Source organism: Panicum virgatum, chromosome 6K, assembly GCF_016808335.1.
Source record: "Panicum virgatum strain AP13 chromosome 6K, P.virgatum_v5, whole genome shotgun sequence".
NCBI classification, from domain to species: Eukaryota; Viridiplantae; Streptophyta; class Magnoliopsida; order Poales; family Poaceae; genus Panicum; species Panicum virgatum.
Window position 1 is genome coordinate 44,764,584 of NC_053141.1, and position 25,839 is coordinate 44,790,422.

The following is a 25,839-nucleotide window of genomic DNA, read 5'->3' on the forward strand; positions in this document are numbered from 1 at the left end:
CACTCTGCAGAGGTTGCACATCTTTACCCACAAGTCGTGAGCTACGCCAGTTGTTCATCACACTTCCTTAGGTGAGATGACTAGCGACTCACTACGAGGCCTTTACAAAGAAACTCGTTGGTAGGGAGTAACCGCGAGGGTGGATCAGCGACTATGGAGCAGGTCTAGTGGGCGTCAAGACACGAAGCACAGACGAGGCCACTCAGCACGAGGGCCATAGAAGCTTACCGCCCCTGCCCCGCAGGTAAGTTACTCCAAACCAAAAAGATCTAATTATTACGCCAAGTCTATCCCATTCTAGCCTTGTGGTAGCGCTGTTGTCCCAGGTTGTCGCTCTATGAACCGGTCCTTATGGAGAGTTGCCAACCAAGCACTAAGCACCGTGCTGGCCCCCTAAACCATGTTTCTACAAAAACATCTTTTAACGAGACGTGAGCCACTCAAGCACGAAGCACAGAGGGCCACTCTCAGAATTAAGTTCAAGTAAACCATTAATCAAATTAATTAAAAAGGACCAGAGTATGTTATGGCGCAGCAACCTAGCACAACTAACCAAAATGCAACCCAAAGGTATATATAAAGAATATAAAGTGGCTAGGAAGTCCTTATAGGCATACAGTATTAAAATGCAGTATGAAATTGTAATTAAAGATGATAGGTTGTTCATGTTATACTTGCCTTTCTCGTACTGCGCTACCAGGACCACGAGGACTTCTAGGTGTTCGTCTCCCAGTCGACGTCCCTGTGGCGCCCTGCTTCAGCTTTCGGAGAGCTTTTATCGTATTTTGTACTTCGCTTCCGCTGTATCAGACATTTTTGTCATTATTGTAATAAATAACATTCGTATTCGCTTTATTATATCTTTTTACGTGATATGTGCTATGATATACTGTTCATTCTGTTGTATATACGTGTGACTTGATCCTGGCACGTATATGATTGCTCGGTTTATGTTCTTTTATAAACCGGGTGTTACAATATTACCGCCGGTTCATTGAGAGCTTTTCAAAAATTGCGAAGCCAATGACTGAGTTATTGAAAAATGGAGTTAAGTTTGAGTGGACTCAAGCTTGTGAAGAATCTTTCCAAACTCTTAAGGATCGTCTTACTACCGCTCCTGTTCTTGCTCAGCCAAATATTTCCAAGAGTTTTGATGTTTATTGCGATGCTTCTCACATCGGTCTTGGCTGTGTTCTTATGCAAGAAGGCCGAGTAGTGGCCTATGCTTCTCGTCAACTCAAGCGACATGAAGAAAATTATCCTACCCATGATTTAGAGCTTGCAGTTGTTGTCCATGCTCTAAAGATATGGCGTCACTATCTGCTTGGCAATCATTGCAATATCTACACCAATCACAAGAGCCTTAAGTACATTTTCACTCAATCTGATCTTAATATGAGGCAACGTCGATGGCTTGAACTGATCAAGGATTATGACATTGAAGTGCACTATCATACCGATAAGGCGAATGTCGTCGCCGATGCGCTAAGCCGTAAGGCTCAATGCAACTGCTTGGCCATAGCTCCTCCTGTGCATACTTTTTGTGACGATCTCCGGAAACTTGGAATTTCCATAGTCAAAGAAGGCTATCTTGCTACTCTCACGGTCAAATTTGACCTTTATGAACAAATTAAGAAAGTCTAAAAGAAGAATAAGGGTATGGCCCGAATTCGGGAATTAATGAAGGAGGGCAAAGCTCGATGCTTCTCTACGGATAATGAAGGAGTTCTATTCTTTGGGAAGCGTATTGTGGTGCCTAAGGATCATAACCTCAGGCGAATTATCCTGGATGAAGCCCATAGTTCTCAATTCTCCATTCATCCGGGTAGTACTAAAATGTATCAAGATCTCAAGCAACAGTTTTGGTGGACTCGCATGAAGCGAGAAATTGCTCGGTACGTCTCTGAGTGTGATATTTGTCAAAGGGTTAAAGCTGAGCATCTCAAACCTGCCGGTACCCTTCAGCCTTTACCTATTCCATCATGGAAGTGGGAAGAAATTGGAATGGATTTTATCACCGGATTACCTAGGTCTTCTCAAGGATATGATTCTATATGCGCTAAGCCGTAAGGCTCAATGCAACTGCTTGGCCATAGCTCCTCCTGTGCATACTTTTTGTGACGATCTCCGGAAACTTGGAATTTCCATAGTCAAAGAAGGCTATCTTGCTACTCTCACGGTCAAATTTGACCTTTATGATCAAATTAAGAAAGTCTAAAAGAAGAATAAGGGTATGGCCCGAATTCGGGAATTAATGAAGGAGGGCAAAGCTCGATGCTTCTCTACGGATAATGAAGGAGTTCTATTCTTTGGGAAGCGTATTGTGGTGCCTAAGGATCATAACCTCAGGCGAATTATCCTGGATGAAGCCCATAGTTCTCAATTCTCCATTCATCCGGGTAGTACTAAAATGTATCAAGATCTCAAGCAACAGTTTTGGTGGACTCGCATGAAGCGAGAAATTGCTCGGTACGTCTCTGAGTGTGATATTTGTCAAAGGGTTAAAGCTGAGCATCTCAAACCTGCCGGTACCCTTCAGCCTTTACCTATTCCATCATGGAAGTGGGAAGAAATTGGAATGGATTTTATCACCGGATTACCTAGGTCTTCTCAAGGATATGATTCTATATGGGTAATTGTGGATCATTTGACAAAATCAGCTCATTTCCTTCTGGTTAAGACTACTTATCATGGCAAGCAATATGCGGAGTTGTATCTCACTCGCATTGTCTGTCTTCATGGTGTTCCTAAGAAAATTATCTCTGATCGCGGTCCTCAATTCGTTGCTCACTTTTGGAGAAGTCTGCATGAAGCTATGGGAACCGATCTCACTTATAGTACTGCTTATCATCCTCAAACCGACGGTCAAGCTGAGAGGGTCAATCAAATCTTAGAAGACATGCTACGAGCTTGTGCTCTTATATATGAGAAGAAATGGGTTACTTGCTTGCCATTCGCAGAATTCTCCTACAACAATAGTTATCAAGCAAGTATCAAAATGTCTCCTTTTGAAGCCTTTTATGGAAGACGGTGCAGGACTCCTATCAATTGGTCCGAATCTGGAGAAAGACCGTTCTTTGGCCCTGACTTGGTAAAAGATGCCGAAGAACAAGTCAGAATTATCCGTGAGAATCTTCGCATTGCTCAATCTCGTCAAAAGATTTATGCTGATCGTCGTCGCAGAGAACTACTTCTCAAGATTGGTGATTATGTCTATCTCATGATTTCTCCATTTAAGGGCACTCGCCGTTTTCAAGTAAGAGGAAAGCTAGCGCCACGCTATGTGGGACCTTTTCGGATCATCAAGAAAGTGGGAGCAATGGCCTATCAACTGGAACTTCCTCAATCACTCTCCGCAGTACACAATGTCTTTCATATCTCTCAATTGAAGCAGTGTCATCGTGTTCCAACTGACGCCATCGACCTTGAGTCACTTGACCTTCAACCGGGTCTTACCTACGAAGAACACCCAGTTGCCATTCTTGACCGAGATGAAAGAAAAGTGAAGCGTAACATGGTGAAGTTTATAAAGGTTCAATGGAGCAATCATTCCGAAAATGAAGCCACGTGGGAGCGTGAAGATCAGATACGTCAAGAATACCCTGAATTCTTCTCTAATGAGTAAGTTCTATCTCTACCACATACATGCCTTAGTAAATCATCTCCTAGATCTTTATCTCGTCTAGCTTGGAGTTTTACCCTTTCATCTCTATCTATCTAGATCTCGAGACGAGATTTCTTTAAGGGGGTAGATTGTAACATCCCGAGTAAATTCCGGAAGCTCCGGGTTCAAAAACCGGAACTTCCGGTTTTAACTCTGCTCCTATGGGAAGAACACGAATCGCGGCGCGGCGCACGTCGCCGCCGCCGCCGCTGATCCTCGTGCCGCACGCGTCCTGCCGCTCGCCCTTATCCTCCACGACCCAGCCCCGCAATTATCGTCCGCGGCCTCCTTCTTCTCCCCCAAACCCTAGCCCTCCATTGCCGCCGCTTGGAGTTTCGCTACCGGCCGCGATTCGCCTTCTCCGGTGAGCCGCGGATCGATTCCTCGCTTGGGGAGCATCTCTTCCCTCTCCTCGACCCGTTCCCCTCCTCATCCGGCCCTCTCTCTGGCCGTGCAGGCCCGCCAGCAAGCGCCTCCGCCCGCCGCCGCCGTTCGTCGTCGCGCCGCCCCACCGTTGCTCCTCTCCGCTCGTGCTGCCGCCGGTGAGACTCGCCGCCGCCTGGGACACGCCGTGCGCGCGCCCCCTGCCCCTCTCCAGCCCTGCCTCGTCGTGCCGCCTCGCGCCACCGTCGCCGTGCGCGCACGCGCGCCGTGGCCGTGTCCACGCCGCGCTGCGCACGCCTTGGCAAAATCCGGCTGAACTCGGAACTGCCGGTTTTAGAAACCGGAACCTCTGGTTTTGTCAAACCGGAACATTCGGTTTTACAACCGGAACTTCCGGTTTTGTCAGGCCGGAACCTCCGGTTTTGTCAGGGTTGCATATCCAAAATGCTATTTCATGTATATCTTTTCGCGCATAACATCTCATGCATTTTATTTTATGCATAAGTTTAGCATCGCACTCATGCATTATAGTGACCGAATCGTCGGTGAACGAACCCGGGGAGCCCACCGAGTCCGTCGAGCCCGAGCCTGGAGTCCAGTTCGCGGTCGAGCCCGAAGCTAATCAAGGCAAACAGCTAAGCATAACTCCTTGCACCTATTTAATTTGATTAGTTTAGTTATCTCATTGGGTAATGTTGGGTATATAAATTATGTACGTATTGCATTCTTGTACCCACTTTAATGCATTGTCCTTCCTTGATGGTTTATCCATGTCCTTGTCACTAGTTAGTTAGTTAATTACTTAACCTGACTAGATGCTTAGCTCTGCTTCGAATACTCATCTTGCTTACTAGAAAGAACAGCTGGAGTGTCACATTTATCGGCTACCCTTGATCGCACTGGTTTGGTTTGGTTGTTAGTGAAGTGGTAGTACCGAGATTCGAGCGGAATGGTAGGGCCTAGAGAATGAAGTCACATGGGCATACTCCGCTTGGATCGATTAAAGACCGAGTGGATGTCATCGGCCTTGAGCACCTTTCCGTGCTACCACATATCCAAAATAATGGTACGGATGAGCCAATTATCTTCTTTGACTTGATCATTGGGGCCGGTCCCAGATACGTGGCCAAGGGCTATGCAGGGAGGCTTAGTGTGTCCCCGGGTGGAACTATGTGTAGGAAAATTTAGAGATGTCTCCGGTGGAACTAAGTCTCCACGCGCAAGCTGGGCGTACCCTCAACGGTTGAGCCTAGTTGGGAACGGTTGACGTGAGTACCCCCTTGCCCGACGTGATCGGTTGGGTGAGTCGCATGGTCCTCGCGTCGTGTGGGTAAAGTAATACACCCTTGCAAGGTATTAATCAATTCAAATTTCCGCACTCTCGGATATGAGCAAGCTCTTGGTTCGTCGAATTCTTCATAGAGAGTTTCGGTGTTGTTGGCTTTGGATTCATGTCATAGTAATGACGTTATGTTTATTATGTTACTCTCTTAATCAACTAAAATATTCTGGGGGTTGGGCAAAATTAATTAAGTTTGCTAGGTAATAGTCTGGACAGCTCATACTTATGCAATAATGACTTAACCTTAATGCTTTTACTTGAGTCTTTGCATGATCCTTGTTTATTTAATCGTGTAAGTCTTGCGAGTACTTTTGTACTCAGGTTGCTTCTAAACCTAATTGCAGGTGAGCCGGAAGTGGTGTTCGGCCACTTCTACCCCGCCGATCCAGAAGCTCATAGTGCATTGATTTTGTGAACCGTAGCTACTGTCAAAGTTTCTAAAGAATTGCTTGTGTCAAATTGAGATAGCTCTTTGAATTATTGTTGGGTTTTTGCAGTTATATATTTTTTTCATTTTTTGTTAGCAGCTGATTACCATTATCAAATAGAATGGGTCATTATCAAATAGAATTGAGTTAATACACATATTCAGTAATTCAATTATCTAGCTGCTTTGACCCTTTCCTCACTTGACCCTTTGTGTTTGTTTTTCAATGCTTAGGTTGCCACCATAAGCAGGAGATATTAGTGGACTTGACCACAGTGATACTAAGATCATTCAATATTCTTTGAATTATTAGTTGTTCCGAAATGAAATGTTCGCTCAATCTGGACTAATTTGTTTAAGTTCGGTATGGTGAGATTCCAAAAGCTATTTTTAGATGTACTCCAGGTATGATACATCTACATTTTTTTATTAGATAAAAATAAATATACATTGAATGATGTTCAATTATACAAAAGATAACATCAACCTTCTCAGCAGTATATGTGTATGTTATTATCACTTCAAGGCTAATTTTGCATACCTCATAATCTAATCTTTTCAATGAAGGGATCATCCTGCTGAATAAAGCCAAGTGGTACAACCCTTATTTTCTAGGCCCAAAATATACGATAATTATTATATGCATGAACTAAAGTCTGCATGAACTACAAATCTGCGATGCGAAGCTGCTCGCATTTGAGGTCTCTAGCAGACCGACTACACCTCTACAGAGCTTCATGCAATCATGCTGGACGACGCTTACAACAACAAAGGTATGTCTCTGGACATCCTCAACATGCTCGGTGAATTTTAGCAAGTTATATTTGTGAGATTATTCTTCTACTAATTCTTATCTTAATAAGTATATTCTCTGGTGCAAATCGTCTTTAATAACCAACCTATTGCTGGATACTGGAATTTTATCTATGCCAATAGTACTGAACGAAGCTGTCCATCTATCATTATATGTTGCTTCAGAAGATATGTTATCTGAATAAAAGCATAAAGACACAGCAGCAACTTCCTGCCAAATTTGAAACAATATTATTTCGAACATTCACTATACATAGAACTGTAGAACAGAAACAATATCATTGGCCTGTAGATGAAACTAGACAAAAAGTATACTACACCATCTCTGGTCATATCCTACACTATTCTTAAGATAATTTATTAAAGATTAAAGAAGATCAACACATCAGTGCTAATCATCAAAGGTATGGTTACCACAAGAGAAACCCCCAAGCCTTTATAGTTATAAGGACCATGTGTAAGTTGAAATTTAACTCTTGTGGTTTGAACAAAGTTACACATTCACTATATCGCAAAAAAATTGAGATCTGCATCGTCCAATGAATTATATCAATTAACTATGTTATACAAAGTCTGGCGCTGCCAAGGAAGAATTTTAATGCTATTTCCTTTGCACAAGACCCTTACGGCTACATGTTTGAACTCATTCAGAGTGCATTTTCTTTCCTTTTGTAGGGGTTGGGTAATTCCAAAGGATAGAGTTTCTTAGTATCTTCAGAGAAGCAAGCTCTTTGGATTAAGTTCCTCAGGAAGAAGGATGTACCTGATTACCTTTGTATATGCAGTTTATGAGACACGAATAATGTTGTTACATTCATACAGAAATGCCATGCAACTTTTATTCAATTATTCGAGAAAGATTTATGCGTATCATCTTTTGTTTGCATGGCATATCATAGAGGAATATATAAAGGAAACCAAGTAAGAAAATGTGAAATTTCTCTGCTGACAAAGTGCCCCCATATTAGCATCTAATTCTCTCATTCTACAAGAAATTACTGCCTGCAAAGCCAGCTTAAGAGATACAGCATAAGCCTAAGGGGAGGCTAGGTAGCTGCTGCTCTGCCTCGGCTCCCTAGACCGGGATTTTGAGATCACAGCTGCCAACTTAGCAATGCTTCTACTCTTACTGTCCTACCTCATTTTATTTTAATTGTAAAAATTATTTCTTCCCTATCATTATTGCTCTTTTCATCATTATTCTGAATTGCTATTTTTATTGGCATCTTCTATCTACTATTACTCTTTTCATTAATTCAGACAGTGATATCAATATTCAATAGACTGGCCCACTCCAAGAGGACGCGGCAAGGCCGCGTCAGTGTTTCTAGTGGGGATCGAATCGGCGGGAGGCGGGAGCGGATGGGAGGGGCGAATCGCTTCGTCACACTCGTCAGCGACTCGGCGTCACGGCACGGTGGGTTGGGCCGTTGGGGACTCGGGGTCCCGGAATGGGAATTTGTGATTTTCTTGTGCAGGACACGTAGCATTGCTGCTCGATTTCCATGTAGATTTCTTCGTGTCGTACTGTGTCCGTCCAATATGGCTTTCAACCTTTCAAGTGTCCACAAGAAGCTTGAAAAAACCATTGTTTTTCTTTTGATCAGAGAGATGGGCATACGATGGAAAAGAAAAACTGGTGGATTACCTGCCTCCTGTGAGGTGGCTTGGAACATGGACGGCGTTCATGAAAAAAAAAAGCTTCATCGCAAAAAGAAGAAATGATATGAAATAAAGAGAGCTGCTTATTACGGTTTTTTTTCTTTGAAGCCAAGCTGCTTGTTGCGGTTGGTAAAAATTTTAGGACAATTGATATTTTTTAAAAAAATATCAGCGGTTAATCTTTTTATAAAACCGCTTGTTGCGGTTATTTTTTTTCTTTGAAGCCAAGCTGCTTATTGCAGTTTTACTCGTTAACCTTTCACCCCTTGACGGTTAATCTTCTCGAATGGAAAGCTAGCTATCCAGATTTTTTGTGAGAATTATTTTTTTTCCTATGTTCAGATGTGAAGTCATCAGGTTCCAAATATACCCATAGCTAGAAAATGATTTCTTGATCCTGATATATGCAAATATTTGTAAGGCATGACTAAAGCATATTATAATTCATTGTTCATGTTGCATTGTCCTATCTAATACCGGTATTCATTCTGATTACCATACCAAGCACGTTTGGAAGGCTATGTCAACTGTATAAGCTTGTGACATTTGTTTAGTGTTCACTAGTACCGCTGTCCAAATATATCTGGCACCCAAAAAAGGAATAAAGACAATATGCTTCATCAGGAATCAATTTCAAAGTAAAAACCACCAACCATGGGAAAGTTCAAGAGCTACACACTTGACATTTTTCGGATTCAATTTCAAAGCACATGGTTCTTTTAAAAAAAAAATCAAATTCATAGCACGTTATCAAATGTGGAAATTCATCCCATTCCCGTGTTCCTCGACGCCAACAGCACGCCAAGCTCCGATCCAGCCCACGCCTAGCACCGTGTGTTGGTAGGTGAGAAATTTTTCAACCCGGGAACTTCAATGCATGGGGCACTAAATGAAGACTATTTGTAAAAAAAATTTATAGATGAATGCAGTTTAGCGCGACGAATCTAATGAGTCTAATTAATTCATGATTTGCAACAATAATGTTACAGTAATCTTTCTCTAATCATTTTCTAATCATGCGGTCAAAGGCATCATTAGCTACAGTACATGCTACAGTACCATAGTTATGGAGGACTTTTTAGCTTAGACTTGATTTAATATCTCTAATTAGTGGTCAAAGTGACGGAAAATTTTCATGAAAATTTCTCAGCCCATCCAAACACGGCCTAGAAGCATCCGAGCCGTTGGCTTTTCCAGTTGTTAATCCTCGCTCGGAACACTCTAGAACCCCACCCGGTCCCATTTAAACCCCAGCTCTACCCTGGCGCATCCCCATCATTTCCTCCCTCGTGCGCTCTCTCGAACCTTCCAAAGCGCCCGAACCCTAGCGAGTTCGGAACCCTAGCAGCGCGCGGATCTCGGCTCGGCTCCCACCCATCCGCGCCATGGACGAGGACTTCGAGATGCCCCCGGCCGGCGCCGACGAGATGATGGGCGACGACGGGATGGGCGACTTCGGCGGCGACGAGGGCCCGGTCATGAAGGTGGGCGAGGAGAAGGAGATCGGGAAACAGGGGCTCAAGAAGAAGCTGCTCAAGGAGGGCGAGGGCTGGGAGACGCCCGAGGTCGGCGACGAGGTCGAAGGTATCCGCGCTCGCCGCAGCTCAGCTCTTGCTCTCCAGTCAGTGGAGTACTGGAGTGTACTTTGACTTTTGTTCGTTTGATCGGATGACCTGAGTGGGGGATTGGCTAATTGGCTTGGCAATTGGGGCGCAGAATTAATGGGGGAGTGGGGTTTCGTCCGTCTCGCATAATTTCTATGCCGACATCTGTTAAGCTGGAATCGTTTGCAGGACTTTAGGCTACTCTATGCTTCTAGTGCACATAAGGCTATACGCGAAGCAGGGTTTTGCTGTAGCATTTTCTGTTTGGGCTATTCCTCTGAACATAGCTAGTGTTCTGAGCCATAGATTTGTATGCTTCATATGTGACTGTGCATGATAGGGTGTTGGGGGCAATGCATTGTTAATTGGTGATTTTGGGTGATCTATGCATTGTTTTCTCATCTTGTTGTTGGAGAAATATATTGGGTGTGCTTGTGCTGATGTGCTATTGTTGATGTTTCAGTGCATTACACGGGTACACTCCTTGATGGAACAAAGTTCGATTCAAGCCGTGATCGTGGAGATCCCTTCAAGTTTAAGCTGGGACAAGGTACATTTCTTTGTGCTTAAGATTTCTGTGTCTCATGTTTTAAATTTTGATGTGGATTGTGGAATTACCATTAACAATGTAACTGTAAGAACAGTTTTGCCTACTGATGTTTTGTCAATTAGAGAAATCTTTCTCGTCACATCAATAATATATAGTTCTTCCCTGTAGTAGTTTTGCTCCCTGATTTTTGTACCCTCCAATACCATGTATTGCCAAAAATTAGGAAATGAATCTTAGTGTGGCAATGATATTAGTGTTTATGCTGGCAGAGTACCTGATTACTGACTTTCCTCACTTAAGCAGATCATCTTCTCGCTGTGTGTGTTTTTGCTTATCACATAGATGCAAGTAGTGCTTTGCCTTGATAGTTTGAAAAAAAACATTCTAATGTTGAGTAAACAAACATGTCAAGTTGGGAAATAGACGCTCAGTGGCTATTTTGTCAACTTATATTCAGGTCAAGTAATAAAGGGCTGGGACCAAGGCATCAAGACCATGAAGAAAGGAGAAAATGCTATTTTTACCATTCCTCCAGAATTGGCTTATGGAGAATCTGGTTCGCCTCCAAAGATTCCACCCAATGCAACCTTGCAGTTTGATGTTGAGCTGCTTTCATGGACCAGTGTCAAGGATATTTGCAAAGATGGCGGCATATTCAAGAAGATACTTAAGGAGGGAGAGAAATGGGAGAACCCAAAGGATCCTGATGAAGTACTTGGTAAGTTTTGCTTACTGAGACATTTTTCACAAAGGAGTTGTATTTTTTGTTCGTGTAGCTTACAGTCTTTCTTTCTGTAGTGAAATATGAGGCCCGTCTGGAAGATGGTACTATTGTTTCCAAGTCTGAGGGAGTTGAGTTTACTGTTAAAGAAGGTAGCCCTCTTTTCTTCAGTCCTATCTTTACATGGCCTGTTGAAAGCTGTTTAGGTATATATATTGTTTCCTAATAAGTGTATTGCCAGGTTACTTCTGTCCTGCACTGGCCAAAGCTGTCAAAACCATGAAAAAGGCAGAGAAGGTGCTCCTTACAGTAAAACCACAATGTGAGTTCCTGTTTCAGAGTTCAAACCCTTTTCGGCAAGTTTCATAGTAGTTCCTCTAAATTATGACATTGTTTGAACCTCTAACTTGCCAAATGCAGATGGATTTGGTGAGAAGGGTAGACCAGCAGCTGGTGAGGAAGGTGCTGTGCCACCAAATGCCACTCTGCTCATTGACCTTGAATTGGTTTCATGGAAGACTGTCACGGAAATTGGGGATGATAAGAAAATCCTTAAGAAAGTTCTCAAGGAAGGAGAAGGCTATGAGCGTCCCAATGAGGGGGCAGTTGTTAAAGGTATGCTCGAGTTTGATCATGCTAGTAGCTGTGTTTTGCAACTCTGTTCAATTGATTAGTTTGTCTTGCGCTTCCTAATTCCGTTTATTGTTGGACAGTCAAAATTACGGGAAAGCTTCAGGACGGCACAGTGTTTACAAAGAAGGGGCATGATGAAGAGCCCTTTGAATTCAAGACGGATGAAGGTTAGACTTGCCTCCACCTTTCAGTTAAAATAAATCAGGCAGTCATATCAACCCAGTGTTTTGATTATAATAACTTTTTTTTGTTTGTAATCTACTTTCAGAGGAAGTTATTGATGGTCTTGACCGTGCTGTACTGAACATGAAGAAGGGCGAGGTTGCTCTTGTGACAATTCCACCTGCATATGCATTTGGTTCAACTGAGTCAAAACAGGACATTGCTGTAGTTCCGCCTAACAGCACAGTGATCTATGAAGTCGAGCTTGTTTCATTTGTGAAGGTACGCACATGATTGGAATTAATTATATGTTTGCAAAATTTAGTGACTTCATCTTGTTACCCAGGATAAGGAGTCATGGGACTTGAACAACGAAGAGAAGATTGAGGCTGCTGGCAAGAAGAAAGAAGAAGGGAATGCACTGTTCAAGTTGGGCAAATTTGCTAGAGCTTCAAAGCGTTATGAGAAGGTGCATAATTTTGCATTCTGTTTCATACTGAAAATACCATAAAGTTGCAACTTGTGAGATCTCTATGGTTTGCTTTGCCTGATTGACTGACTGAGGCATTTGTGCTATTGTCAGGCTGCAAAGTACATCGAGTATGACAGTTCATTCAGTGAAGAGGAGAAGAAGCAATCCAAGCAACTGAAGATCAGCTGCAACTTGAACAATGCTGCGTGCAAACTGAAGCTGAAGGACTACAAGCAAGCTGAGAAGCTTTGCACCAAGGTACATATCATCTCGGCCAGCATTTGCCGATTAGTGATAGTATATCTTGCAGTCAACCAAGCTGATCATGCAATTTCTTTCTAGGTGTTGGAGCTAGACAGCCAAAATGTCAAGGCTCTGTACAGGAGGGTACAAGCCTACATCCAACTTGCTGACCTAGAACTAGCCGAGGCCGATATCAAGAAGGCGTTGGAAATTGATCCTGACAACAGGTATGGTTTTTTAAAACATTTAGTATCTCAGGGAAATTGATCCTGTGGAGTGTTCAATTTGATGGAACAACTAAATCTGATGGCATTGTTGCTGCTGATCTCAGGGATGTAAAGTTGGAATACAAGACCCTGAAGGAGAAGATCAAGGAGTACAACAAGAAGGATGCCAAATTCTACAGCAACATGTTCGCTAAGATGACAAAGTAACTGGCTGAAGACAGTGTGAGTATCAATCACCACCACTACATTCTGCTTCCGATTTGCATCTGATAGATTGTGTCTAACCGACTGGTTTGTCGTTAATAGCAGAATGCTTTTGCGTGGGGGAATGTAATGAAGCAGAGGATCAAATCCTGATGCCCAAGGACTTCGCCCCTAGTTTAACATTTCGCTTTCTGGCCTACTGTGTAATCTACTAGAGCGCACGGATGATTGCATCTGTTAGAACAGAGATGAGGAACATTTACTTCGAGGACCATTATTGGCTATGAATCTGTTTACTGATTCTTGTTGGGATCTGAAGAATTTGATACTCCTTAATCTGATCTCTTGCGCCAATGCGTTTCTCCTGGGAAGATGCTCCAAACCGACTGAATAAAGATATAAATACATACAAAACTCCGCAAAATTAAAATACGAAGCTCCCATTTTTTCACGTACGCAGAGTTGCATGTAAATGAGCACTACAACAGTCAACAGGCAGTATAAGCACAATCGCACTGTTTGAGAGGAAAAGCTCGTCTGAACACCTCCGAATTTGCACGACAGTGGCAGGTCAAACTGAAGGACTATTCTGGACATGTCTAATTAATTTACAGCAACATACATAGATTATGACATACAAACAGCAAACCGAGTTCGCAATCCAAGTAGCAAGGTCCAAACATGTCTTGTAGCGAAGGTCCTGGGGTGGCTATTAAATCGAGTACTATCAGCGTACGGACGGTCAGCAATGTACCGAGTTTGGTGAATGCCCTGGTCCGCTGATGACGATCAGCAAACAAATTGGAGTACAATCACTGTACCGATGAGCAGCAAATAAATGGCACCCACTGCTGTTTCCTTCCCTTGGGCTTCTTCTCGACAGGCAACCTAGCAGGAGAGTTCCAGTCTTGCTGCCCTGAGCCGGTGGCCTTGGGCGAACCCGGCTTCACCGGTGATACGCTGTCTTTCGGTCGGCGCCTAAATGATAATACTCTGTCCTTGGTGCTCGGCTTATTCTCCTCTTTGGTCTCCATGTTCTTGTCGGCAAGGAGGACCTTCAACGAGACATGGTTCTTGTCTGAGTCGATGACCATTTCCTTGTCGGCAATCTCTTCGTTCTGATCAGCAACTCCCTTCAGGTCATCCGTGCTTTCTATTGTGCTGATCTCCTTTGAGGCTGTCTCTTCAATTTTTCCTATTTCTTCAACAGCATTTGTGGTCTCTGCCACTTCTGTCTTGTCTGAAGCAGGGCCCGCCGTGGCCATGTCTCCATTTTGCTTCTTGTTTTCTGCATCGCCCGTTCCTGGCAGCATGCTGCTCTCACCAGAACTAGGATCTACTGTAGTTTCTTCACTCTGCTTATTTTCTTCAACGTCACCTATACTGCTTATGGTGGCTGAAGCAGTAATAGGGTCCGCGGCGGCCATGTCTCCATTTTGCTTCTTGTTTTCTGCATCGTCCGTTCCTGGCAGCATGCTGCTCTCACCAGTACTAGGATCTACTGTAGTTTCTTCACTATGCATCTTTTGTTCAACGTCACCTATACTGCTAACGGTGGCTGAAGCAGTAATAGGGTCCAAAATAGGCTGCTCATTCTTCTTTTCATCAATATTATATGTGCTGTGCACCACACTCCTCTCATGCAAAGTAGGGCCTGCACTTGTTTGTTCATCCTTCTTCTCTTCAACACTGTCAGTAGAGGTAACCAAACTAAACTTGCGAGGGGTAGCATCTGCCGTAGCCTCCTCAACTGCCTCCTCTTCAACATTATCTACGCTGTGTACCACAATATTCTCATGACAACCAATGGCCTCACTTACGTCTGCCTTATGCATCTTTTCCTCATTACTGCTGCATATAGTGTTGATATCATGAGAGATGGGGCTTGCAGTGATTTCTTCATCCTGCAATATGTCTTCAACATCATCTGTGGTGGTTCCTGCATTGCTCTCACAGGTAGTAGCATTGTTTTCTGCAGCAGTTTCTGTGCTGCATGCACTGTCTATCTCACCACTTGTTTTTACATCAATCTCACTCTGTTTTTCTTCAACGACATCTCTGTTACATGGCACACTGCTTTCTTCAGAAGCAAGACTTGTAATGAACTCTTCAATGTGTTCGTTTTCTTCAGCACTAGTCATGCTTTGTACCACATTTATCTCGCAAAAACTGGTGTCTGCAGTAATTTCTTCGTTCTGCTCATTTTCCCCATCATTATCAGTACTGGAAACTGTATGGGTTTCATGAGGAATGGAATCTACAATGACCTCTTTGTTCTGATGCTTTTCTTCAAAGTTTTCTGCAACATGCATCTCATTACCTCCATATGAAGTAAAGTCTGAACCACCTTTTTCATTCTGCCACTTTTCATCAACATCATTTGTGCTAATGACCGTGTTGATTTCATGTGCCATGGCGGAAGCACTAAGCTCCACTAGATCAACTTGAGATGCCACTACAGTACCACCAATCACATTTTTCTGCATGCTGTCATCAATTGTCGTGCCAGATGAACAAACATTCTCTGTAATGTTAGTTATGCCGCCAACAGCAGGTCCAGACGAACTTGATATCACTGGGATGCTTCCCTCTGCAGAATGCTCATCAAATTTCAGTTCATAAACAATGACTATACTATGCACAGAATAGGTATTGATTAAAACGTTTTCAGGCAAATAATGTGTCTGACTATACTTGTCAACTACAGATTGCACCTGTGAAATAATGCACTGGTTGTGAAAATTGCACTTTGGAACAGGTAACCATAATTGCGCATGAGGTAGAAGATTAATTGATACTTATGATCTTAATAAACTTGATATGAGCAAAGAAAAATCAGCTAATCATGCGCTACCACTGGCCCTTTTCACAATTGGCCAGACAATATCAGAACGCAAGTGTAATGGACAGGTTACTTGATAGCTCAACTACCTGAAATTGGAGTGCATTGCCCATTTTCTGCTTCTTACTAAACGTTAAAGGGGCTTTATTTTGACATTAAATAAAATGAAGAGTGATGTGAAATACAGTACACAATAACATCCAGAAACCCTCACCTGGAATAGGATAGTGCTGTTCATGAACATTATCTGCCTGTTCAGAGATTGCCAGATGACATGCCGTTTCAGAGGTAGAGTCAGGTTGCTGCTGAGGTTTGACATCATTGCGTATCTCTGAGTGGGAACCACCAGTACCAAGTCTAAGCAAGTCGTCATCTGAACTAACAGATTTCTCAGCAGAAGCCTCAACAGGCACCTCAATGTTACGAATTTTTTCAGATGAGTCAGTTAACACATGCTTGCTTTGCTGATTTGATTCAGTTTTATCACTCAGGATTTCTTCATTGTGAATCACATTAGGATTCTTGTCAGATGAATCTCTCTCCACGGCAGTGCTACTGTGCCCCTCACCAACCTCAGTTTGTAGATTATCTTGACAGGAGAGATCAATCTCATCCCCTTCAACAGATTTGTCCTCACTAGATTTCTTTTTGCTAATGGTGTTGATCATATCATCTTCCTCAGCCACAGCAATCCCATCCTCTTGACTGACTACATCCATCTGTTCAGAAGTTCCACCTCCAGTTGCATTTGATTCCAGAGGCACAACAGTTGAGTTCTTTATTTCATGTTCAGAGATTTCTGAAGTGGATTTTGCACCATCTTCAAGTTCTGGTGAAGGAACAGAAACGGGGACGTCCTCCAACTGCACAGAACCAACTGTTGGATCAGATGAATCCCCATCCTCAATAGGTGATCCTTTTCCAGAGTACTGTGTAGCCACTGTAGTTAGAGTATCATCATTAGTCTTGCTGGCCTCAGAAGTGATTTCAGAAGGAATATTACTGCGGCTGATGAGGCGATCTTCAGAGCTGATGACTTGATGGCCAGTACCATTTCCAGAAGAATGCTCTAAAAAAAAAGACAGCCACAGGCAATCATGCATTCAGACATATGCGTGGACTCGTAAGATGCATTGTAAAACGATTAACAATGACCAAAATATGCGTCGAAAAGAGTGAACATATATAGCACAGTGAATATAATTAAATAGCGCCGGAGACTGCCAGTGAAGTTGCGCTAGCAGCAAAGCATGGGCGAGATGGTGGTATCCAGTGGCACATGTGGACAGCCTCACTAATTTATTGAACACGATTATTAAACCAAACCTGAGGTGTACAGTTTGGAGGTTGCATTACCAGCTAAGCAGTTCTGAAACATTGCTAACCAAAGCAATTTATATTTATTAAAGATGAAATAAAATGCCCACATTATGCTAATCAAAAGGATAAGGACATGCTTTTTCCAGACTCCACATCAGTACAATTTCACAGAACAAGAGGTTCTCGAAAAGCCGGAATAGTACAAAAGAGGAAATAGGGAAAGAAGAAAAAGGCAATGCAATAACTTTCCACCTACCAAATCTTAACCAAGACATTTCCACTTCAGAAACGAACAAAAAACAAACGAAGAACGAGAAGAAACGAAGATTCAGAGCGAACCTGCATTGTCCCCTCCCTCCACTGCGCTGGCAGCCTCCGACGCAGATCCAGGCAAACTGCCGCCGCATTCCGCCGCGCCCGCTCCAATTCCCTCTGCTACTCCACCGCGACCCTCCCCTAGGAGACGCAGCCACGAGAGCACACGCATCAGGCCAAGAGCTCAACCCGGGCGCAGCGAGTTACGACGACGGAGGCACGGAATCCACAGTACCTGGAAGCGGCTCGCTGCCTTCGTGCTCCCCGGCGCCCTCCTCCTCCGCGCCGCCACCGGCGGCGGCGGACGACGGCTTGCCGCAGTGCTTGCGGTGCGCGCGCCGCTGCTTGGCGCTGGGGTGGCCGTTCGGGTACTGGTACCCGCAGGCGTGGCACAGAACCCCGTCCCCTCCGGCTCCCCCTCCTGCGCGCGAAACGAAACCACCCCGCCGTCACATCTCACGAACACGGCACAGGAAAAAAAAAGGAAACAAATCTTCGCAATGCGGCCGGCGAAGCGGCAACGGGGGCTCACCGGCCGCGCTTCCGCCTCCGCTCTTGTGGCCGCTCTCCATGTCGCGGTCCAGCCCCCGGCAGCAACGGCAAGGCGGCAGAGAAGGGAGGCGAGTGGTTGGTTGCGCTCTCTTCGCTTCGCTGCGCTCTCAGTGAGTGGAGTGCGGGGAAGACGAAAGCAGAGAGAGACAGGGGGGAGGCGCCCTCACGCCGAGGGATAACGGCGTGGGGTCCACGGGACCCCTGGCCCGCACGTCAGCGGCGCGTTACCGTGGGCGTCGTCGAACATTACCCGGCGGCCGCGGGCAAGAGACAAGGGTTGGTCGCTCTCCTCTCGTGCGGTTGCGGCCGGGGGCGAGCCGCGATCGCCTCGTCTCTTCGGGGGAACGCATCCCGGCCGTCGGCGGCGGCATCGACGGAGGGGGAGAGGCGGCGACAGCCCGTCGAGATGCCGGCGGGCGAGGCCCGCAGCGCGTGGATCCTTTGCTCCGCCGGGTGGGCAACCCGCGCGGCAGCTTTTGGGCCGGGCCGCTCGCCCGTTCACTTCACCTGACCCCTTTTTCACATTTTACCGCGTCGCTCCGAGGCGATGCAGCGGCGGCCAGCGGTGTACTCTGCTACCTCCCATGTTTTTTTTTGTTTTTTTTTTTGGCAGCCGCGAGCTGCCAACTCAATCAAGGTCACGGCACGGGCACGGGCACGGGCACGGCGGTCGATCAGGGAGGGGGGCGCCAAGCATTTGCCCGGCGGTACATGGCGGCATGTGCCAGTTGGGGACACCGCGAGGACGAGCAAGTATAGGCTGTAGTGAGGGCCCAGGACTACGGAGCGGGGGAATGGTCCCCGACTCCCGGCGATATCCACCGCATCTCCTGGGTGTGTAACGGGAACAAAATTCTGGGAGCCACTTATCAAAACAAAATTCTGGGGACCAATCATCTTGGGTCGTTATGTCCACTTTACTAAGTTTTTTTACGAGCCATATGAGTAATTGGTTTGTTTTAAATTGCCACGTCATAAAAAGAAACCAATAATATTTTTATAATGCAGTTATATGGGAAATTAGCTAAAATGAGGAAAACCTTTTTTTGACAAAAAAAAGAGAGGAAAACTCAGCCGAAAGTCTAAAGATGAACGTTACCTATCCCGAGTCTTCTCCGAGACCACATAAAAAAGTCAGCGTGGTTAGGCAGGCACTTTCACTTTGGCTGATCTAGGCCTAATTACGTTGTCCACTTATTGCGTCTCATTTTTTATATCTTGATTGAAAAGAAGACGACAGCAGGCCCCACGTTTCGTTGGGCTTCTCTTTTAGATTCAAGCCCCATCTACGCGGATCTACACCATTTCCTTGGGCTTTCGGCCCAAGATGCCCTGGCTTCTCCGCCGCCTCCTCTCCGCGGGACCGCGACCCAACAACGATGAAACCGCTGGCCCCGCCCGCCGTTCGCCTCGCCGGAGGTCAACCTCACCCGGTGCCCGCCGCCGCCGCGCTACCGATCTCTCCGCCACCTCGTACGCACCAATCATGGCTGACGCGGCAGATCGGAAATCCGCCGCTGCAAACTCGGCGAACAATTTAAACGAACAAAGAATTCGCCGCCAGCGAACTCGGAACAGTTTAAACAAAAAAAAAATCAAAGCTTCGAGAATTCGCCGCCGGTGGGCTCGGAGAACAATTCAAAGTAGTTTTGTTTCCTGGATAAGAAGTACTGGTAGGCAGGAGAGCTGCCTGCAAAGTAACTAAACTGAGAGCAGTGTAACACTGAGTTGAATTACAGTGATGCTTTGCTCGCTAGTTCCTAATTAAAGAGAAATGGAAAATGGTAATAGTTCTAAGGGCATCCATGGCGATGGCCTTCCTCACTAGCTAATCGAATGTGGCTGTGCTCTCCGTTCCTGCTGCGCATCTAGTCCTCAGAGCTGAGGAACTTGCATGATCCATGGCCTGCAAAACAAAGAAAACACATAACAGATCAATGCGACTGAAATGTACAAGAAACAAGATCGAGCACACCATTGAAGGGTGCTTCGCTAGCTGGATGAACTCACTTGGATCCTTGGTGGTGGTCTCTGCAAGTCCATTGAAGAAGCAGGTGCCCCCAGAGTTCCTGAACTGCTGCCAGTAGGAGTTGAACGCGTAGCTGGCGTGCGCGTCCAGCGTGTCCGGCTCGTAGCACGCGCCGCCGGGCTGGATGGCGGTGCACGTCCCGCTCCCCTGCTGGCACGCGTAATCCAGCGCGGCCTGCACCGCCTTCTCGTCCGCCGCCTTGCCGCCGCCGGCCAGCACGCACCACGCCGGCGAGCTGTCGGTGTCGTCCGCGGGCGGCAGCGGCGGGTACGACCGCGACGGCCGCTGGCCGGTGAGGTCGATCTCGTAGACCTTGGTCTGGTTCGGGTAGTAAAGCCCCCAGTGGCGCTCGGTGCCGGCCCCGGGCTTCTGGTCCTCGTTGTAGAGCGAGAAGAGGAACACCGGCATCTTGGCCCCCGGCCGCGCCGGCGTGCCGGGGTTCCTGGACATCCGCGCGGCGAGGTTGCGGTTGTAGGTGGCGGCGTTGCGCACGTTGGCGCCGGCCTCGCCCGCGTCGCCGGCGCTCGGCCACCCGGTCTCCGAGACGGCCAGCTTCACGTCCCCGTACCCGAGCTTGCCCATGGCGGCGACGACCGCGTCGAGCATTTGATCGAGCAGGTTGGTGTACGTGAGCCCCGTGCCCGGGTCGACGTAGTGGGAGCTCGCCGCGCCCTGGAAGAGCGCGTAGTCGAGGGAGATGGCGTCTCGGTTGGCCGCCCACGCGAAGTACGGGTACGCGTCGACGAAGTAGAAGGAGCGCGTGGCGTTCAGGAACCGGAGCAGCGGCCGGACGACGTCCTCGGCGACGTCGTCGCGGAACGCGCCGGCGGAGGGCGGGTAGGAGGCCGACAGCGCGCCCATGGCGAGCGTCGTGCCGAGCTTGACCTTGCGGATCCCGTGCGCGCGGAGGGCGCGGTGGAGGTTGGCCATCGCCGGAACGATGGCCCGCCACGTGGAGCCCGCGATGGCGCGGTCGGAAAGCACCTCGTTGCCGACGAGCAGGTACATCACCCGCGTGGCCGGGCTGTGCGGCGCGAGGTTGGCGGCCACCCAGTCCTCCGCGGCGGCGCGGGAGGAGGCCAGCGACGGGATGGCCGCGTTCGGCACCATGATGGCGACCGGCAGCCCCGTGCCGGCCAGCGCGCGCAGGATGCCCGAGTTGGCGTCGTAGATCTTCACGGCGCCCGCGCCCGCCGCGCGGAGGAGCTGCACGGAGCGCGCCGCCGAGGGGAGATCGTCGGCCACCGTGCCGTAGTTGACGCCGAGGCCGCGGCACTTCCCTCCTGCATGCACGCAACGCGGCACGAGCACAGGATTCGTCAGTGAACAACAGAAACCATAGTACACCACAAACTAGATGATCAGCAGTAATAAACTCGACGTGAGGATGGCGAGGCGGCCGGCAGGGGAGACGTGATTACCAGGGCAACGGCACTCGGGGTTGACGGCGGCGACGACATTGGGATGGCACGCGAGGGCGGCGGCGAGGAGGAGGACGGCGACGGCACGGTGGGGCGATGACGGTGCCACGGTGGCGGCCGCCATTGTTGCTGGTGTTTGTTAGTTTGTTATTCGATCAGGTGGGAGGGAGCCGTGACTGACTGACTATTTATATAGAGAGGAGGAGGAGAGTTTTTAGGGAGTGGGTTGGATAACCCAGAACATAATTAGTGTACTTGCAGCAGAAAAAAAAAAGAAAATGAAAAATAAAACGCGACACATACGGTGATTGTTAGCGTGCGTTTGGGATCGGGTAGTTGGATGGAGTTTATGCTCGATCGAACGGATGGAACAAGTTCCAATTTTTGTTTAGTTGAAGGTACAGGGATAGAATGGGCACGTGTGCTATCATTGTCAACCATACCTCTTCCACTGTCGCCCTCGCTGGCTGTCACAACCTACATCAAATTTTTGAGTAGGTTCCTCTTTATCCTGCTAGGTCAGTAGATTAGTCGTGGGTTTGCACGTTTCGATACTAACCACCAAATTGCAGCAGAATTCAATTGCGCAGGACCTCTCAGTTTTTCCCCGTTTCCTGCAGAACTGAATCGTGCGGTACAGCTTTTGTTCGAATAGTAGGAACCACAGGATACAGCAAACAACAAAACAGCCAACCAGCCAACTATTCAGTCGAATAGTTATTCAGTCGAAGAGATGCTTGAGAGTGAGCTAGCTAAACAATCTGATGTACAGTACATCCGGCAGAAAACTATTCAGTCGAATCCATATTCTGCGCCTTCATACCATAACCCAAGTCGCGAAAGGCCGGGCGGCCAGTTGGCTAGCCCGGTCCGGTAGCGTCGCGCCCCAACAGGTTCTGAGTTCGATTCTCATCAGAAGTGAATTTCTGGCTGTTGGGGTAAAAAAAAACCCTCGCTGTGCTCGCCGCGAGGGTTCGGGGGTTTTCTCTACCCGGATAAGCCGGTGTGGCTTCCACTTAATGAAAAAACGGTGGGGCCGTTTCCTTCCCGGGTAGAGTTTTTTTTTTCATAACCCAAGTCCCAGTTTAAAAAAAGCCAACTCACCGCGTGTATCGCTGTGAGTGTCATCACAATGGAACAACGTAAGGCAAAGCAATTACACCAGCAGCATAAGTTATATGTGCATCAGACCAGACTTGGTCAGATTCTGCAGCCTCAAACGCCGCAGTTTTCCGTCCCTCACAATCCTGGGAAAACAGCCAGTCCTGATCGATGAAACCAGAAAAGTCCTGAGCTGGAGGTGTGGAGTACAATTGGCTCAGATATTTGGTATCAGGGTGAGGCTGCTCCCGATAACCTTTGTTACTCCTGTAACCAGATGAAGAAACTGAAGCTATGTCTTCCTCCGAACAACGAGATGCAGTGATGGCACTGTTGTAGCCATCCTGAGACTTACGCCAGCCTATCTGGTGAGTGTTTGTGTCAAGTAGTTCTGTAGAACTACAAGGTGTGATCCGCTGAGAATGCCGGCATATTTCTTCATCCTAGGTAGGAGACACCTTCGGCATCTTAGTCATTGTAATACTGTGTTCTGTCAATTTATTGCAAATGAGACTCAAAGATTAATAAAGTTGATACACTACTAAAGTAGTACAGTACTACTTCATTGTATGCTTAGGCTATGAAGGACTAAATGCTCAGCGCTCACACAGCAGGGGGGCGAGGGGGTTGGGAGGAGGCAGGAGAAAAGCTCACTGGCCACTCTATTAAAAAGAAACTAAAACAGAAAGAAAGAGGGAGAGAAAAGGAACTCGCCATCTGGAGAAGAATTAGCGTCGAAGTCTTTCCGTTTCTTTATATTGTCAGACATGAACTTTTGCCCATTAAGAAAACCAGAGCGCATAAGATTATCTACCTGATCCTCTCTTGCACCAGGATCTTCATGTTTATGCTCATTTACAGTACCATTTTTCTCCATTTCTTTCTGTTTATTTTTGTATTCAGCCTTTCTTTTCTTTACAACCCTATCTCTATCTTTGCCTTTAACATCCTTACAATAATTTGTTTTTCCCTTCCCTTCAACTTCTCCTCCTTTATTTTGTACGGATTGCTGATTCATCTTGCCACGGAAATTGTTAGCACTTCGATTTTCCTTTCCCATCATACCACCTTTGGTGTTACTTCTATCATTTTTCCCTTTTGTAGAATGGACAGAAATCTCTGGATCAGGTTCCATTTCTTCTGCCCTCTGCAATCTATTTGGGCTTAGTGTAATTCTTCCATTTGCTTCTTCAGAGCTTCGTTGTGCATTAGAATTATCCTGCTGTACCTGTACATCCACTCCATTACAACTGTAATTATCCTGCCGTATGTCCACCACATTACAGCTGTGCTTTCTTCTGGAATGCATTTCAGCTGATCCAACTTGAAGGCTTTTCCCATTCTTTATTTTAGTTTTAGAATCAACACCCCTCATTCCCTTTTTATTAGCACGCACAATACTATCACTCTTTTGTACCATCCCATGATTTCCCTGTGTTGCTTCTTCAGATTTCTTAACCATTCTACCAACCGAATTCCTTTCTTTCTCTTTAGAACCTGTAACACTAATGCTATCAGTGCTCCTAGGAAGCAAAGATATATTATTGTCACATTTATGGATAGCATTACCTTCTTGACCAAAAGTTCGGGTAATCAACTCATCTGTTGGTTTAATATCTTTGAATGCTTCATTCTGCCCTTTTTCTTCTGGTTTTCTGTTGCCATGTTTATAATTCTTCTGAGTGTTCTGTCCCAAGACTTGTTTTTTTGTCTTTATCTCTGTCCTCATTATTTCTCCTGTCTCTACACTTCTCTCTTTTGTGCTTCTTCTTGTGCTTATGTTTCCTATGATCTCTATACTTTTCCTTTCTTTCCCCTTTTCCCCTGTCTTTTTCCTTTCTGTGCTTCTTCTCCTTGTGCTTTTCCTGAAAAAAGTGGCATGTATTCAATACTGATCATTCTTCCTAGCTCTTCGGTACATACTAAGAAACTATTGGTAATCCTCATTGTGTTTTAGAGATGAGTATCATCATATTGCAGGTAGGTATCCTAATCAGAATGTATATACTACTTCAGATATCTTGAAATACATCTGAATCAGAATTTAAGATTCAAACCAAAATCTGCTCAAGCAGATCACGTGGAAAACTTATTCCAAATGATTTGGTTTTTAAAGACAAAAGGTCTGCACATCCAACTCTTGCACTTCCAGGTTAATTGAAGCACAATCGAAAGGTGCAGCGATCCAATCACCCGACTCCCGAATCGAGTCCAAAATCCAAATCCCTAGCAAGTTCTGTGGTACGAGGTCCACGTGCAACCAGTCAAGAGCAGTAAGTGCAGCCCTCTTCCACCCGCTCACTCCCCGCCGCCGATCCCCACCCACAGCCACAGCAGGCGGAACGACTTCCCCGGCCCCGCGCCCCAACCGGAACCACCAGCCTCGCCGTAGACTCCGACCCCGCCGACCGCAGGGCGGCGCCGGAGACGCAGCGCATCAACGCGGAGCCGCAGCACAACCCCAGCCGCCTGGAGCCGCCGCACACCGCGGACGCTTCCAGAACGTAGCAGGGAGCCGGAGTCTTCCGCGGCAGCCCCCCCCAGATCGGCTGACGTTGTAGCATCTATGGCAGCGGGACATCTAAATGATCTGAGACGTTGTGGGGACATCTGACGGCAAGAAACAAAAGCAGTATGAAGAAGAGCTTTCCTGACGGCCCACACGGCCCAATCTAATGAAGCGTCTGATGCATACAGAGAGGGAAAACGGCGGGAGAAAAACAAAAAAGCGGGAGACAGCGTAAACGGGCGGGAAAGGCTCGATCGCCGGGGACCCTCTCCTCTTGGGCGACGACGGAGGGGCAGTGCTGCGCGTGCTGCTAGCTCTGCTCTTCAATCTTGCTGTAAGTAACTCCAATAATAAGATAATTTCCTAGCCTCTTTGCATGGATGGCTCAAGCTTTCTCTTTTCCATCGAACATGCTGCAGATTCCACCCTGTTAGTTTTTCATCTTCAAAAATGCTTGAACCTGCTGACTTTTGCAATAATCACTTGTACATTTTTCAGTTGCATTGAGCTTGATCAAATTTTATCTTTTTTTTCATTAAACAAACAGCACGCTGCAATCGTAATATGTTTTATTGAGATGGATGAAGAGGCTAATAGGAAAGAGGCTAACTCAGTGCATCCTGATTCTAATGTGTGAGTATT

General features: G+C 46.4%; 4 protein-coding genes and 1 long non-coding RNA gene across 9 annotated transcripts; 2 read left to right on the forward strand and 3 right to left on the reverse strand.

Moving 5' to 3' along the window:
* The first annotated feature begins 5,785 nt into the window (after positions 1-5,785).
* On the forward strand, positions 5,786-7,503 carry LOC120712931. The gene is made up of 3 exons (XR_005691090.1): positions 5,786-6,222; positions 6,385-6,590; positions 7,306-7,503. It is a non-coding gene; the product is annotated as an uncharacterized LOC120712931 (long non-coding RNA).
* A 2,020-nt stretch (positions 7,504-9,523) lies between these two features.
* LOC120712933 (70 kDa peptidyl-prolyl isomerase) lies at positions 9,524-13,449 on the forward strand. Of its 3 annotated transcripts, none has more exons than XM_039998866.1 (13): positions 9,524-9,876; positions 10,360-10,446; positions 10,904-11,164; positions 11,245-11,319; positions 11,409-11,489; positions 11,588-11,782; positions 11,881-11,967; positions 12,069-12,244; positions 12,309-12,431; positions 12,546-12,692; positions 12,777-12,904; positions 13,009-13,126; positions 13,211-13,449. In XM_039998866.1, exons 1-12 carry the CDS (start codon positions 9,678-9,680, stop codon positions 13,109-13,111), a joined length of 1,662 nt encoding a protein of 553 aa, XP_039854800.1. In that variant the 5' UTR covers positions 9,524-9,677; the 3' UTR covers positions 13,112-13,126; positions 13,211-13,449. The 3 variants fall into 3 exon arrangements, with proteins under 3 accessions (XP_039854800.1, XP_039854799.1, XP_039854801.1); XM_039998865.1 differs by having other exon boundaries at positions 13,214-13,449; XM_039998867.1 differs by having other exon boundaries at positions 13,196-13,429.
* A 160-nt stretch (positions 13,450-13,609) lies between these two features.
* Positions 13,610-18,300, reverse strand: LOC120712932. 2 transcript variants are annotated; one of them, XM_039998864.1, is made up of 6 exons: positions 18,118-18,300; positions 17,821-18,006; positions 17,610-17,726; positions 16,165-17,019; positions 14,536-15,698; positions 13,610-14,373 (listed from the first exon to the last, which is right to left on the reverse strand). In XM_039998864.1, the coding sequence occupies exons 1-6, from the start codon at positions 18,155-18,157 to the stop codon at positions 13,921-13,923; spliced, it is 2,814 nt and encodes a 937-aa protein (XP_039854798.1). In that variant the 5' UTR covers positions 18,158-18,300; the 3' UTR covers positions 13,610-13,920. The 2 variants fall into 2 exon arrangements, with proteins under 2 accessions (XP_039854798.1, XP_039854797.1); XM_039998863.1 differs by having other exon boundaries at positions 13,610-15,698; positions 18,118-18,299.
* Positions 18,301-19,758: 1,458 nt separating this feature from the next.
* On the reverse strand, positions 19,759-22,034 carry LOC120712935 (probable glucan endo-1,3-beta-glucosidase A6). Its single transcript, XM_039998868.1, has 3 exons — positions 21,597-22,034; positions 20,148-21,449; positions 19,759-20,043 (listed from the first exon to the last, which is right to left on the reverse strand). The coding sequence occupies exons 1-3, from the start codon at positions 21,709-21,711 to the stop codon at positions 20,006-20,008; spliced, it is 1,455 nt and encodes a 484-aa protein (XP_039854802.1). The 5' UTR covers positions 21,712-22,034; the 3' UTR covers positions 19,759-20,005.
* A 709-nt stretch (positions 22,035-22,743) lies between these two features.
* On the reverse strand, positions 22,744-25,229 carry LOC120712936. Of its 2 annotated transcripts, XM_039998871.1 has the most exons (3): positions 24,258-25,229; positions 23,403-24,185; positions 22,744-23,178 (listed from the first exon to the last, which is right to left on the reverse strand). In XM_039998871.1, exons 1-3 carry the CDS (start codon positions 24,415-24,417, stop codon positions 23,132-23,134), a joined length of 990 nt encoding a protein of 329 aa, XP_039854805.1. In that variant the 5' UTR covers positions 24,418-25,229; the 3' UTR covers positions 22,744-23,131. The 2 variants fall into 2 exon arrangements, with proteins under 2 accessions (XP_039854805.1, XP_039854804.1); XM_039998870.1 differs by having other exon boundaries at positions 23,403-25,229.
* Between the last annotated feature and the right edge of the window lie 610 nt (positions 25,230-25,839).

Coding starts and splice junctions, on each gene's coding strand:
- LOC120712933 (XM_039998866.1), top strand. CDS start 9,678: ATGGACGAGGACTTCGAGATGCCCCCGGCCGGCGCCGACGAGATGATG. Junction 10,447..10,903: donor CAAGTTTAAGCTGGGACAAG/GTACATTTCTTT, acceptor ACTTATATTCAG/GTCAAGTAATAAAGGGCTGG. Junction 12,693..12,776: donor CTGAGAAGCTTTGCACCAAG/GTACATATCATC, acceptor ATTTCTTTCTAG/GTGTTGGAGCTAGACAGCCA.
- LOC120712932 (XM_039998863.1), bottom strand. CDS start 18,157: ATGGAGAGCGGCCACAAGAGCGGAGGCGGAAGCGCGGCCG. Junction 17,020..17,609: donor GGAGGGAGGGGACAATGCAG/GTTCGCTCTGAA, acceptor CTTTTTTTTTAG/AGCATTCTTCTGGAAATGGT. Junction 15,699..16,164: donor ACAGCACTATCCTATTCCAG/GTGAGGGTTTCT, acceptor AGCATTCTGCAG/AGGGAAGCATCCCAGTGATA.
- LOC120712935 (XM_039998868.1), bottom strand. CDS start 21,711: ATGGCGGCCGCCACCGTGGCACCGTCATCGCCCCACCGTGCCGTCGCC. Junction 21,450..21,596: donor CGCCGTCAACCCCGAGTGCC/GTTGCCCTGGTA, acceptor GCGTGCATGCAG/GAGGGAAGTGCCGCGGCCTC. Junction 20,044..20,147: donor GACCACCACCAAGGATCCAA/GTGAGTTCATCC, acceptor TTTGTTTTGCAG/GCCATGGATCATGCAAGTTC.
- LOC120712936 (XM_039998870.1), bottom strand. CDS start 24,417: ATGAGGACAGAGATAAAGACAAAAAAACAAGTCTTGGGACAGAACACT. Junction 23,179..23,402: donor CGCTAATTCTTCTCCAGATG/GCGAGTTCCTTT, acceptor ATAAATTGACAG/AACACAGTATTACAATGACT.